The 11,335-nt window shown below is 44.3% G+C and overlaps 1 protein-coding gene across 4 annotated transcripts in view; it reads left to right on the top strand.

Moving 5' to 3' along the window:
* Positions 1-8,911, top strand: part of ISL1 (ISL LIM homeobox 1) — a 29,419-nt gene extending 20,508 nt beyond the window's left edge. For all 4 annotated transcript variants that reach the window (XM_053287795.1, XM_053287796.1, XM_053287793.1 and 1 more), the window contains one exon: positions 7,551-8,911. In XM_053287795.1, coding sequence (XP_053143770.1) covers positions 7,551-7,667 — 117 coding nt within the window. In that variant the 3' untranslated portion in view covers positions 7,668-8,911. The remainder of the gene's footprint in view (positions 1-7,550) is intronic.
* The last annotated feature ends 2,424 nt before the right edge of the window (positions 8,912-11,335 follow it).

Raw genomic sequence — 11,335 nt, forward strand, 5'->3', positions numbered from 1 at the left:
CAAAAAGATGAGGTTAATGGATTGCTCACTCCGTTAACCTCATCTAAGGGGAGAGGTAACTAGGTGGGCTAGCCGCCTTGGGAGCACCGGGCTCGCCTGCAAGCCCGGTGGTTCCCACGATCCCTGGAACGCAGGCTAAGCTCCCTTAGCCTGCTTTTCACTGATCGTGAGAATAGCTTCAATCACTTCTCCCCAGGTTTTCCTCTTGTCTTGCTTCCACACAAGCAAAAACTGGGAGCACACCACTCCAAAACCTGGGTAGGACACAGTTTTTGATTGTGTGGATGGCCTCAAAGTATGGTTCCATAGCCTAGGGGCTGCCACAGAGAAGACTTTGTGCTCCTTGTTCGCCAGCTGAGCTTCAGCCAGTGCTGTCATGTGGAGCAGAGTCATCTCAGCAATACTGCACCTTAACAAGAGAAAACTGGGCATGACAAACTGGGCTGTAACCCAAGACATTTGTGGCGGTAATCCTACTGGGTGCCAAGGAAGTAGAGTGCAACCAGAGAGCTGGCTCATCAGAGGGCATTGTGGAATGATGCTCAGACAAGGTGCAAGATTGTAATGGATGCTGGGACATGCCCCATGGCACAGCTGCTTGGAGCAGGAAGATGTCCAAGGCTGCCTTGATCCTTGAGTCCCACCGAAATGGATGGTTCTTCATTCCCATTGTGACATGGACTTACCTAACTGTAGCCAGAGATTTTGATAGCTGGTTTGGTTTTGTTCTTAAAGGAGACTTGAAGGCAGTTTGAAAATGTAAACACACCTTGGTTTCACCTCTAGGAAACAGGTTTTTGTTTTCTTGATGGACCAGAGCAAAGGGACAAAATGTGTAGGTATCGCATGGAAAGTGATGCTTCTCTGTAAACACTGGAGCCATTTTTTCTGAACCTGATGGTTTTTCATGGGTTTATATTTTTTTAATTACTTTTTACACTCCTATTACTTTTTTTAAACTTTTAATACAAGTTCCATACTTTTATTACTTTTTATACTCATATTTTTATACTGCCTGGTATGTGCATCTCTAGGTGGCGTACAGAATTAAAACGCAACCAATATAAAAGAGAGAAGCATGCACTGAAAACTGGGCTAAGGAAGACCAACCCGGTTCTTGGTGTGTGTAAGCACTGCTGGGAGCCAAATGGCTTCTGGTGGTGGTGCAGCAGGAAGCCCGCTTAGGGAGCTTGCCATTTAGCCTGGGTTTTTGGTGTGAGGGCACCTAAAAAGTGGGCTAAATGTTTGTGTGTCGGTGCTGCATGGCTTCGTCTGGCACCTACGCACAAGTAGCCTCCCAACCAGCATTGAGATGCTCCCCATAATGCACCACGCACTTGTGTGTGGTGCATTATGGAAACTTCAGGCACCTCCTGGCCCAAAACCTGCCTACTCTCTCCCTGCTAGCGGTAGAAGCTGGCAATCATCTGGGTTACTGATCCGTCTGCCTAGCAACATGGGTGGGATTGTCTGCAGGGTAAGTAAGCTTTTCTCAGCTTCCTCCCCTTGCCCCATCCAAGGCCATTCTCCAATTGTGAGAATGGGCTCAGAGTTAAAACAGTTAAAACTTCACAAGATAAATAAAAACCATTTCATAAGATAAAAACAAATTAATCACTTTAGAATTCATTTCAGTTAAAAGCCCAAGAAAACAGGTGTGTCTTGAGGGTCTTCCTAAAAGCAGACAGAGAAGCAGATGCTCTTATTTCAACAGGGAGCATATTCCAAAGTTTCGAGTTCCTCCTTCCATAAGACTCTTCAATAGAGGAAGTGCTATGAATATGCAAAGGGATACACGCATAGAGCTTCTTCCACCAATGAACTTAACAGTGAACCCCAATGTTAAAGGAACCCTGTGTGAATTATGGAATGAATGCGCACGCACGCACGCGCACACACACACACACACCTTTACCCCTCTGGGCCAGGGCATTGATACTAGTGGGATTAACATCCAAGTAATATGCTTACCATCAATGTGCAGGGCTGTAATCCATCATAACTCACCTGAAACCATCTGCAGTCCACTACAAGTTATTAGCAACATTCCCAGTGATGCTAAGGGAAGGCAATGGAAATCCATGGCTGAGTTCAGATCGAATTTAGTGGTCCCCGATTCCATCCAAATTGAGAAAAGGCATAAACCATGCAAGATTAGAAATTCTCTGATCATTAGTACAGCCCATCTCGATTCCAGTCTGCTACCCAGTTTCACCAAACAATTACTTGGATTTTAAGGGGTATGCTGGAAGTGACATCACTAGATTTGACTGCCAAGTAAGATGCTTCAAGATTGCAAACAGGCCATCTTGAGCACTCTTACCTGGGAGTAAGTTTGCAGTCTTGAAGCATTTTACTTGGCTGAGAAATTTAGTGATGTCAATGGGATTAACTCCAAATAATTTATTTTATTTCTTTAGAATATTTATACTCTGTCCCTCTGGTGCACTATTGCTCAGGTGGGGCTTACAAAATAACACATTTAGGATCAGGGCACATGGGGAAAAAAGTGCTGAAAGCAAGGAGACTTGCAGGATGATCCAGCTGTACTGACCTGGAAGTAAATTTCAGTTTTCTCCACTTCCAGTTTAACCTTAAGATGTTGGTTTCCCACCCAATGCTTGTTTGAGTGCAGATACTGGAACATCCAATGCATATATATTGCACATTGCATCAATTGTGGGGGGCATGTTAATTTATAGAGTGTTGCTTGTCTAAAATACATAGAACCGAGAGCCCAATCCTCTCCTAGCTTTACTTTCATGCATTTTAAAGGTGCAAACTATGTACAGATGCATGTCCTTCATGTAGCTGTGGGGCACCACCTGGTGTTTTGTATTGGGGACCAAGTCCAGGACATTTCATCACAACCATTTCATGTGTTATGATTTGAGATTACAGAAACAACTAATGTGCATGAAAAGAGGTGAAGCATGTAATAATACTGAGTAACAGAGCAAGGATGCACCAGTGCTGTGAGAGAGCAGTCTAACAGTAGGGGTGTGCATGGAACCAGCAGGTCCAATACGGTTTGTGTCTGAACTGGACTCAAACCCGACTGGGCCAGTTTGGTCCTGTACCCCCTTGAACCCAGGGGTAGTGGTTCGCCAACAGTCCTGTGTGTGTGTGTGTGTGTGTGTGTGTGTGTGTGTGTGTGTGTTCGCCAAGAGGGAAAAAATAGATTTTTTTTAAAAAAACTTGCTCCCTCCAGGGGTGTTCTCCGAGGCAGTGGTGGGGATCTGTCAAGGTTCCCCTCCCCCTGCCACCCTCCCTTGTTTCCAAAACCAGCCCATTCAGCCGTTCTTTGGCCCATTCAGGCTGCCCCTCCCACTCACTGCATGGTGGCCATTTTGGAAGCCATTGCGCCTGCACCATGGGCCTCTGGGTGGCCACAAAAATGGCCACCATACTGGGGGGAAAGGCCCGAATGGGCTAGTTTTGGACGTAAGGGAGGCCGTCTGTGAAGGGGAAACCTCCACAGACACCACCACCCCACCGCCTCAGAGAACGCCCCCCCCCAAAAAAAATCCAAAAGATTTTTTTCCATTGGTGAACCCCCTGAACGGGCTGGTGTGTTCAGGCTGGGGTCAAGCCAAACCAGGGGTGGCTCGGCTTGACCCCAAGTCTTTGAACTGAACCAGTTTGACTTTAAACCACTTCAGTTTTGAACACATTTGAACATCCCTACCTAACAGAACTACCAAACTAACTGCACTGGTGCAGCAGGGAAATGTCAATTTTTGATGCCCACCTCCTCTTCCTCAAGAAGCCCTCTGTGCCACCTGAAAATATACCCCTGAGTGCTGCACAACCTTCAGGGACATATTTTTGGGTGGCATAGAGGGCATTCGGGGGAAGGGGAGGACATACAAATTGACACTTCCCTGCTGTACCAGTGCAAGTTAATTGGAATATTCTGTTAGCCTGCTCCCTCACTGCACCAGTGCATCTTTGCTCCCTGTGTCAGGCCACCATGTGTATATTACTGCTAAAAGTAAGCAAAGCATGTCACCTACATTATCTCAGTAATCATTACAGGAATCCTGTGAGGTAGGCCAGTACCTTATTATATTTCCCCCATATTGTCCATGAAGGATTCTGACTGAGATAGAGTGATTTGTCAAAGGCCGTCTAGTAAGTTTGTGCCAGAGACCATATTTGAATGGGGGATTTCATGGGTTACACCTCAGAATCTTTGCCCCTGCTCTCTATTGCATAACTCTTCATGAATAACAATCCGACATGCATGCAATTTGCCACATGCTCTGGGAAGATATGGCTGACTGTAACTTCTCTTCTCAGCAATTGTACACTGCGTGTACACAGCAAAACACACATGTCTGGGATTGTCACACCTGCAGATCCATATATGGCAGGGACGGAGCTACCATTAGGCGAATGGGTTCAAAGAACCCGGGCTGCACCCAATCAGGGGCCGCGCCTCATGGCCCTGACATGCCCCCCCTCCGCGTCTGATGTCAGATGCGGGGGTGCGGGTTTAGCCCCCGAGCCATTTGCAGCGTGGCCGGGAGCACCTCTTCCCTGCCTTTAAGGCAGGGAAGAGCCACTCCTGGCTGTGCTGCGAATGTGCCGCGTGGCCCCTTCCAGGAGCTAAACGAAGGCCGGCGCTGCATTCGCAGCATGGCCAGGAGCAGCTAGCTGCGAACACAGCGCTGGCCTTCATTTAGCTTCCGAAGGGCCTGCGCGGCGGCCCCTTCAGGAGTTGGACTTCATCTCCCAAACGGAGCCTTGTGGCTCTGTCCGGGAGCCAGACCATGCCCCCGCGTCTGACATCAGACGCAGGGGTGTGGCTAGCGCCACTTCTGATGTCAGATGTTGGGGGCAGGGTGAGCGGGACCCCTGCCGCAGCTGCACATGGGCCGCTAGCAGTCAGGCTCCGCGCCTGATATATGGGATCCATATTTTCCTACACAGAAGCAAAGCCATGTGGGAAAATTGGAACACATGGAGTGGCCCTTGATTTATGACTTATTGGATGTATTCACCATGTTTGTATTCTCTTCAAGGATTTCAGGGAAAGGGATTTTGAGAAGGCACACATTGACTAGAATGTACATTTGATTTTAAAAGAGTCAGCTTCCAGATTCTACCCCATATTAACACGCGTCTCCAAGTGATGCATTCCAGATGAACAAATGTTCTTGTGGAAGCACCCACACAGCATGATCCTAACCATGCTTACTCCAAAGACAGTCCCATGAAGCTGTCTGTTAGTGAACCAGACAGTTGATCAGTCTAGCTCAGGCCTGCTCAATTTTGGCGCTCCTGCAGCCATTGGTTGGCCTACAACTCCCATAATCCCTGGCTATTGGCCACTGTGGCTGGGGATTATGGGAGTTGTAGTCCAAAAACTGCTGGGGGGGGGGAGGTTGAGCAGGACTGGTCTAGCTAAATAGTCCTGATTGGCTATCCAGCACCTCTCCAGAGTCATTGGGCAGAGATGTTTCCTAGAATTTGCTTCCTAAATTCCTGTTTTCGCTGGAGATCCCAAGTATGTGCTCTGCCACTGGGCTGCAGGCTTTCTTGGACCAGAGTTCAATAAGACCTGTTCCCCACTACATAGGAACGTATGAAAAGAAACTCAGACAAGGAACTTGGTCTGAGATCCTGCAGAAGAGCACTGCCTGTTGAAATAGGCAATACAGGGCTACCTGCTGGGTGGTTTATATGGGCAGGAAGACAGAATTAAATTAAAGATCAGGAGTTCCCTCCTAAAAACAGTAGGAGCCAGTATTCCCTCTAACATGGATTCCCAGATGTTGTTGACTACAACTCCCATAATCCCCAAGCAAAAGCAATTGCAGCTGGGGATTCTGGGAGGTGTAGTCAACAATATCTGGGAATCCCTGTTAGAGGGAACACTAGTAGGAGCTCCTTCATAATCATAAGGTTCCTACAGAGGTTGAAGAGCTTTCTTCCTTGGAGGTTTCCAAGAAAAGCTGGACAAGTCTCTGTCAGCCATGCTTTAAGCATAGGATAGCTTGATTTAGGACCAGGAAGGAGAAGGAGAAATAAAAACTTTGTATACAGCTTTTCAAGAAAAAAAAAAGTTCTCAAGAAATGAACTTACTTTGAGAAATGAAAAAAAAATTATTCCCTATTCTGAAAGGATTCACAATCTTAAAAGAAACATGATGTTATGATCAAAAGTTTATTTCCCTTTAAATATTTTTTTAATATCCTAAATGCTAACAAGTAGAATCCATTAACTACCACAAGCAAAGAATACCAAAGTAATGGGGTATATATGGAAAACTCTGCTCCTGAGCATGAATCATTCTCTCTGAATTAGATTGAATGCTTTCAGGGGTATAACTCTCAAATGACTGGTTCCTTCCTTGTGATCTAAGCATATCTTCCAATACAGCTAAATACAATTGTAAGTGCAAACCGAAACAGCAACTGTTATTGAGAGAGACCAGGGCGGTGACAGCCAACAGCTTGGGTGGCTTTAAGAAGGGGGATGAAGAACTCCTCAAATGCTTGGGGTGGGAGATCTGCAGCACTGAGAGAGGCTACTCAGTTCAGTGACCCCAGAATCTCCATCATAGAGTGGTGAATCTCCATCACTCTATTTGTTTACTGCTGCTGGTGAAGGTCCGTTAAAGCATTGTGGTTAGGAGAAATCCTGATCCAACTCAAACTCACTGCATAGTGTGACCACTTATTCAAGCTATTGTTCACTCTGCTTCAGCCCATATCTGAAGTATGGGCATAATAATATTCACCTACTTTACAGGGTTGTTGTGAGGAACACTGAGATATTGAATGTGATGTACATTGAACTCTTCCCCCCCCCACACACTATATTAATGTTGATTAATAACTTTGACAACATTTGATAACATTCAAAGCTCCAGCTTTTTATTTATTTATTTTGAGAGTGCAGGATTTTTCAGAATTACTATCCACTTTTATTTTAATTTAGAACAGATGTATGGGTTAAGTGTCATTCCCCCAAGTGACTAATACTTCATTGCGTGTTTTCACAAAACTACCCTGAGATTTAAAAAAATGAGCTATTGATGTTGCACTTTGAGATGGACGAAAATTATATATTCTAGAGAGAAAGCCTTTCATTGTGTGCATATATACTTTAATAGTTCCCAAATGCAGTAGCAAAATGTTGGGATTGCAAACAGATGTAAAAATATGCAGAGTATCAGAATAATGTTAGCATATCATTCAGAAAGCTGATACAATTTAAATTAGTATCCGTGGTTGACTTGATGAGTTAAATTACTCAAAGTAGTCTCATTGAAATTAAAAGGCCAAATTACATTAGGTATTGCCTAATGTGTCCTTTTAATGTCAGAAAAGTAGTGATGACTGCTTTGAGTAATGTCCCTCATGTCAGCCAGCATTTGTTAATCGAATGCCATTGCAGTGTATAAACTAGTTCATAAGTGAAAGGTGGGTCTCTATCCATAGTGCTTACAATGAATGCAATAAACTCTTAAACACCAGAGAAATGAAGACATTTTCTTTCTTGTAAACGTTTCTCTCTTTTTCAAAAAAATGTTTGGCAGGTTAATTTTTCAGAAGGAGGCCCAGGTTCCAATTCCACCGGAAGTGAGGTAGCATCCATGTCCTCCCAGCTCCCGGATACACCCAACAGCATGGTAGCCAGCCCTATTGAGGCATGAGGAACATTGCTTGCCGTCTCGTGGTCGGTGAATCTTTTCGCCCCCTGCTGGAGAGAGTGGGAAGGCCATCACGTTTGGGGACTCGAGAGCAATGTTTAGACAAAGAAAAGAAACAGTATTTAAACACAACCTTGTTCATGAACCTAAGCAAAGAAAACTCCATGAACTGTCTGAGGAGTCTCGTTTGTCTGGTTTTTTTTTCTTTTTCTTTTTTTTCTTTTGCAATGTTAAAGGTAGCAACACTGTGAAGACAATCATGGGAATCTTACTCGAATAATGCTCATAAAGAGCCAATGAAAATGCTTTTTTTTAAATTAAAAAAAAGGGAAAAAAATAATAATACCAGGATCGTAGAAGGATCAAGCAAAAGACGTTTGTGAAACGTAGAGGATTTGGAACGGAGGATCTCCAACCCTTTTCCATCCTTCAGTGACTGCACATCTTCAAGAGAAAAAGTCTAGTGTCCACCCTACCCTGAATGGTGCTCTTTCTATACCGGCCTCTCCCTTGCAAAAATAATAATGATAATGATAACAATAACAATAATAATAATAATACTATAATAATAATTTTGGAGGAAAAAATTACCAAGGAGCTCTTATAGGTTGCATTTCCCAAGATCAAGAGAGGACAATCTCTAGGCCCCTTCGCCACAGACCGAGTCATTGCAGGAAGGCGCAGCTCTGCGAGCGGTTTGGAATTTCTCTTTTTCAGTTGACTTTTCTCAAAGGGGTTGTTCGGAAAAGCTGGGTCTCCCATCGCATGTACTGTAGCTTTCTCCCACCTTCTTTACTGGGGGCGGGGGGTGGGGTTCGGTCTGGCTGAACTCCATCCTGTCATCTGAAGTCTCCAGTGACATTTTATTGTTATTATTTAAAGGAGGGAACGGGGTTTCCTTTTCTTTCTTGGTTTCTGTTTTTCTGCTCTTCTCTCTCTCTCTCTCTCTCTCTCTCTCTCTCTAATCCCAATTTAAAACTTCATTCGCAACAAGGTACCTCTCTGGCCACCAAACCGAGTCCCTGTGTTTTTGACTCGCGTCCGTTTAATAACATTCCCCTCCTTCCCCCAAAGATGTGTATAGTTCTTGACTTAAAAGTTTTGGTTTTTATTTGTTTCCCTCTCAATGGACTGGGTTTCCTCTCTGTCTTTCTCTTTCTCTCTCTCGCTGGAAATAAAGAGGAGGGGGGTAAAACTTTTGTTTGTTCTCGCATTGCAAAAATTATAAAGTAATTTATTATTTATTATCTGAAGACTTGCCACTTTTTCCCCCATGTCCTTATTTGTTTCGTCGCTGTTATTGTTTGGTTTTTACTTTCGTTTTGCTGGAGTTTTAATACTACTACTACTACTACTACTACTAATAATAATAATAATGGGCACGATCCACGCCGAGAACTGCTCCTGCGCAGGCCCCTGTGGAAACGAACGGGAGCATTCCGGTCTTGCGCAGGAGAACTTCTCGGTTCATTGCGACCAAGTGAAGAAGGGTGAGGAAGTTGGTTTTTTAATTTTTTAAAAATTTTTTAACGTGGTCTTTGAAAATTTATGTCAAATTCTATGTGGGGCTTTTTTTTTTTTGGTCTTTTAATTTTCCTTCTCCTTAAATATTATGTGGAATAAAAGCTCCGTATGTAGAAAATAATTATATCTTCAGAACTATTTCACTAAATAAACATTTGGTATAGAGAAACAATAAAATAATTAAGTGGATATATATATATAGATATACACATACACACACATATATGCATTATATATATATATATATATATATATATATATATATATATATATATATATAAATGCAGCATGCATGTGTGTGTGTGTATATATATAAAAATAAAAAATTCTTATATATATGAATGATATATATATATCTGCTAAATACTTGCAGTTAAATATTACATGGCAAGAAGACCCTGGCTGGAATAAGGAGGGTGTGCTATTTTGTTCCACGTATTAAGGACCGGCTTGTAAATTTCCATTTCTGAGGTTTCCAGCGATAAGATTCCAGTACTCCCCCCCCCTTTTTAAGAACGCCTCTCCTCTGGCGAGCCCCAAACATTTACTTGTTGGAAAGAAATGATTTTTGTGGCATTTGCTTTTGGGTTTTCCTGGAGCTTTCCAACACCTCCGTGTTCGTGACCTCAGACCCTTTGGGCCGCCTCCCCAGTCACTGCGTGATGAAAAGCGTGCACCTTAAAATGTAAACGGCGAATGTGACGAACAACACGTGTTTGTGCACGACAGCAAATCCGCGTCTCTTACCTCATAATGTGTGAAATGGCCCTCTCTTCCCTCCCCAGAGGAATGTGTTGAGGATCCGAGTTAGTGTGTGTGCCCCCACCCAATGAACCCCGCAAATAATGTCTAGATTTAAAATACATATAATCCACACCTCTCTCTGAAAATCCTATATACCAAAGTCTTCTCCTTATGGTCGCTGAAGAGATCTCTGGTTTTATGGCGGGGGGGGGGGGGGGAGAGAAAGAGAGAGGAAAGGAGAGAGGGGGTTGCATTTTGCTTAGCAAGTGAAGGATGACTGTTATTCATCAGTGTCTGTTGTCAAGAGCGCTGGAAAATGCTGCAGGCGAGATTCTGGCTCGGGGGGGACTTCGCGGATCGCTGTTTGTTGTTTTTCTTTCGACTTCCGTTTTCCTTAAGGCTGGAGAAAAGAAGGGAGCGGGGAGGAGGGTGGCAAGCGGTGGTGAAAGCTAAGAAGGAAGGAAAGAGAGGAAGAAAAAGCAAGAAAGAGATACTAGACAGACAGAAAAAGAAAGACTAGACCGGGAGATACTAGACAGGAAGGAACTAGACAGACAGACAGAAAAAGATGCTAGGAAGGAAGGAAAGAAGGAAGGAAGGCGCGGGAAAAAAAGAGAAAAGGTAGAGAAAAAGGGTGGAGATCACAGGCACATCAGAAGAATAAAGATGCAACCCACATAGCCTTTAAGGCGGAGCTGTTCTCTGAGCTTCTGAGGCTTCAGCCACTGTGTCCGCTCCCTGGAAGGACAGTTTCTCAGAAAACGGGGCTGTTCTGTCCCGGGAAAGGCGCATATAGGATCGCTGTGCCCAGAAGAGACTGCTCTTCCTGGAAGTGGCCCCGATTCACCCGAAGTCCTTGAACCCCCGACTAGGTTAAGGCGAGCTACAGAAACCAAACATATTTCAAGGCAAGGCTCTTATGATCTTTGGCGGATGTACTTGTCTTTTCCGACAAGTTTTGCGGACTTCTTTCGACGGCTTGGCCTGGCCCTGAGATCCCGTCAGGGTAGTGAAGCCGCAACTTTCTACCCAATCCGGCTGTTTTTTAAGGAAATGGTTACCGAATAAAACATACGGATCACTGCCAAGCAACTGCCTTAGGCTGCAATCCTGCTCACTTTCCTGGGAGTAACCCCCCATTGAACAGAGTACGGGGTTTCCCCCCAGGAAACAAGCATAGGCTCCTGTTGCAAGTCCCGAGTCCTTTCAGCCACACACAACCTCGCATTTTTTCAATCCAAGCATCGGCTATGAGCCGGTTACTTAAGGCGTTAGAAACCCAAGAACTGCCTTTGGAAACGGGTGCTGTTGCTAATATTGAAATAGTAATGGCGATATTAAAGCTCCTTAACTTGTAGTAGGGGCTTTCCTTAGTTCGTAAACCTTCATAAAAATAGGTTCCT

The sequence above is a fragment of the Hemicordylus capensis genome, chromosome 2 (genome assembly GCF_027244095.1).
Source record: "Hemicordylus capensis ecotype Gifberg chromosome 2, rHemCap1.1.pri, whole genome shotgun sequence".
NCBI lineage: Eukaryota > Metazoa > Chordata > Lepidosauria > Squamata > Cordylidae > Hemicordylus > Hemicordylus capensis.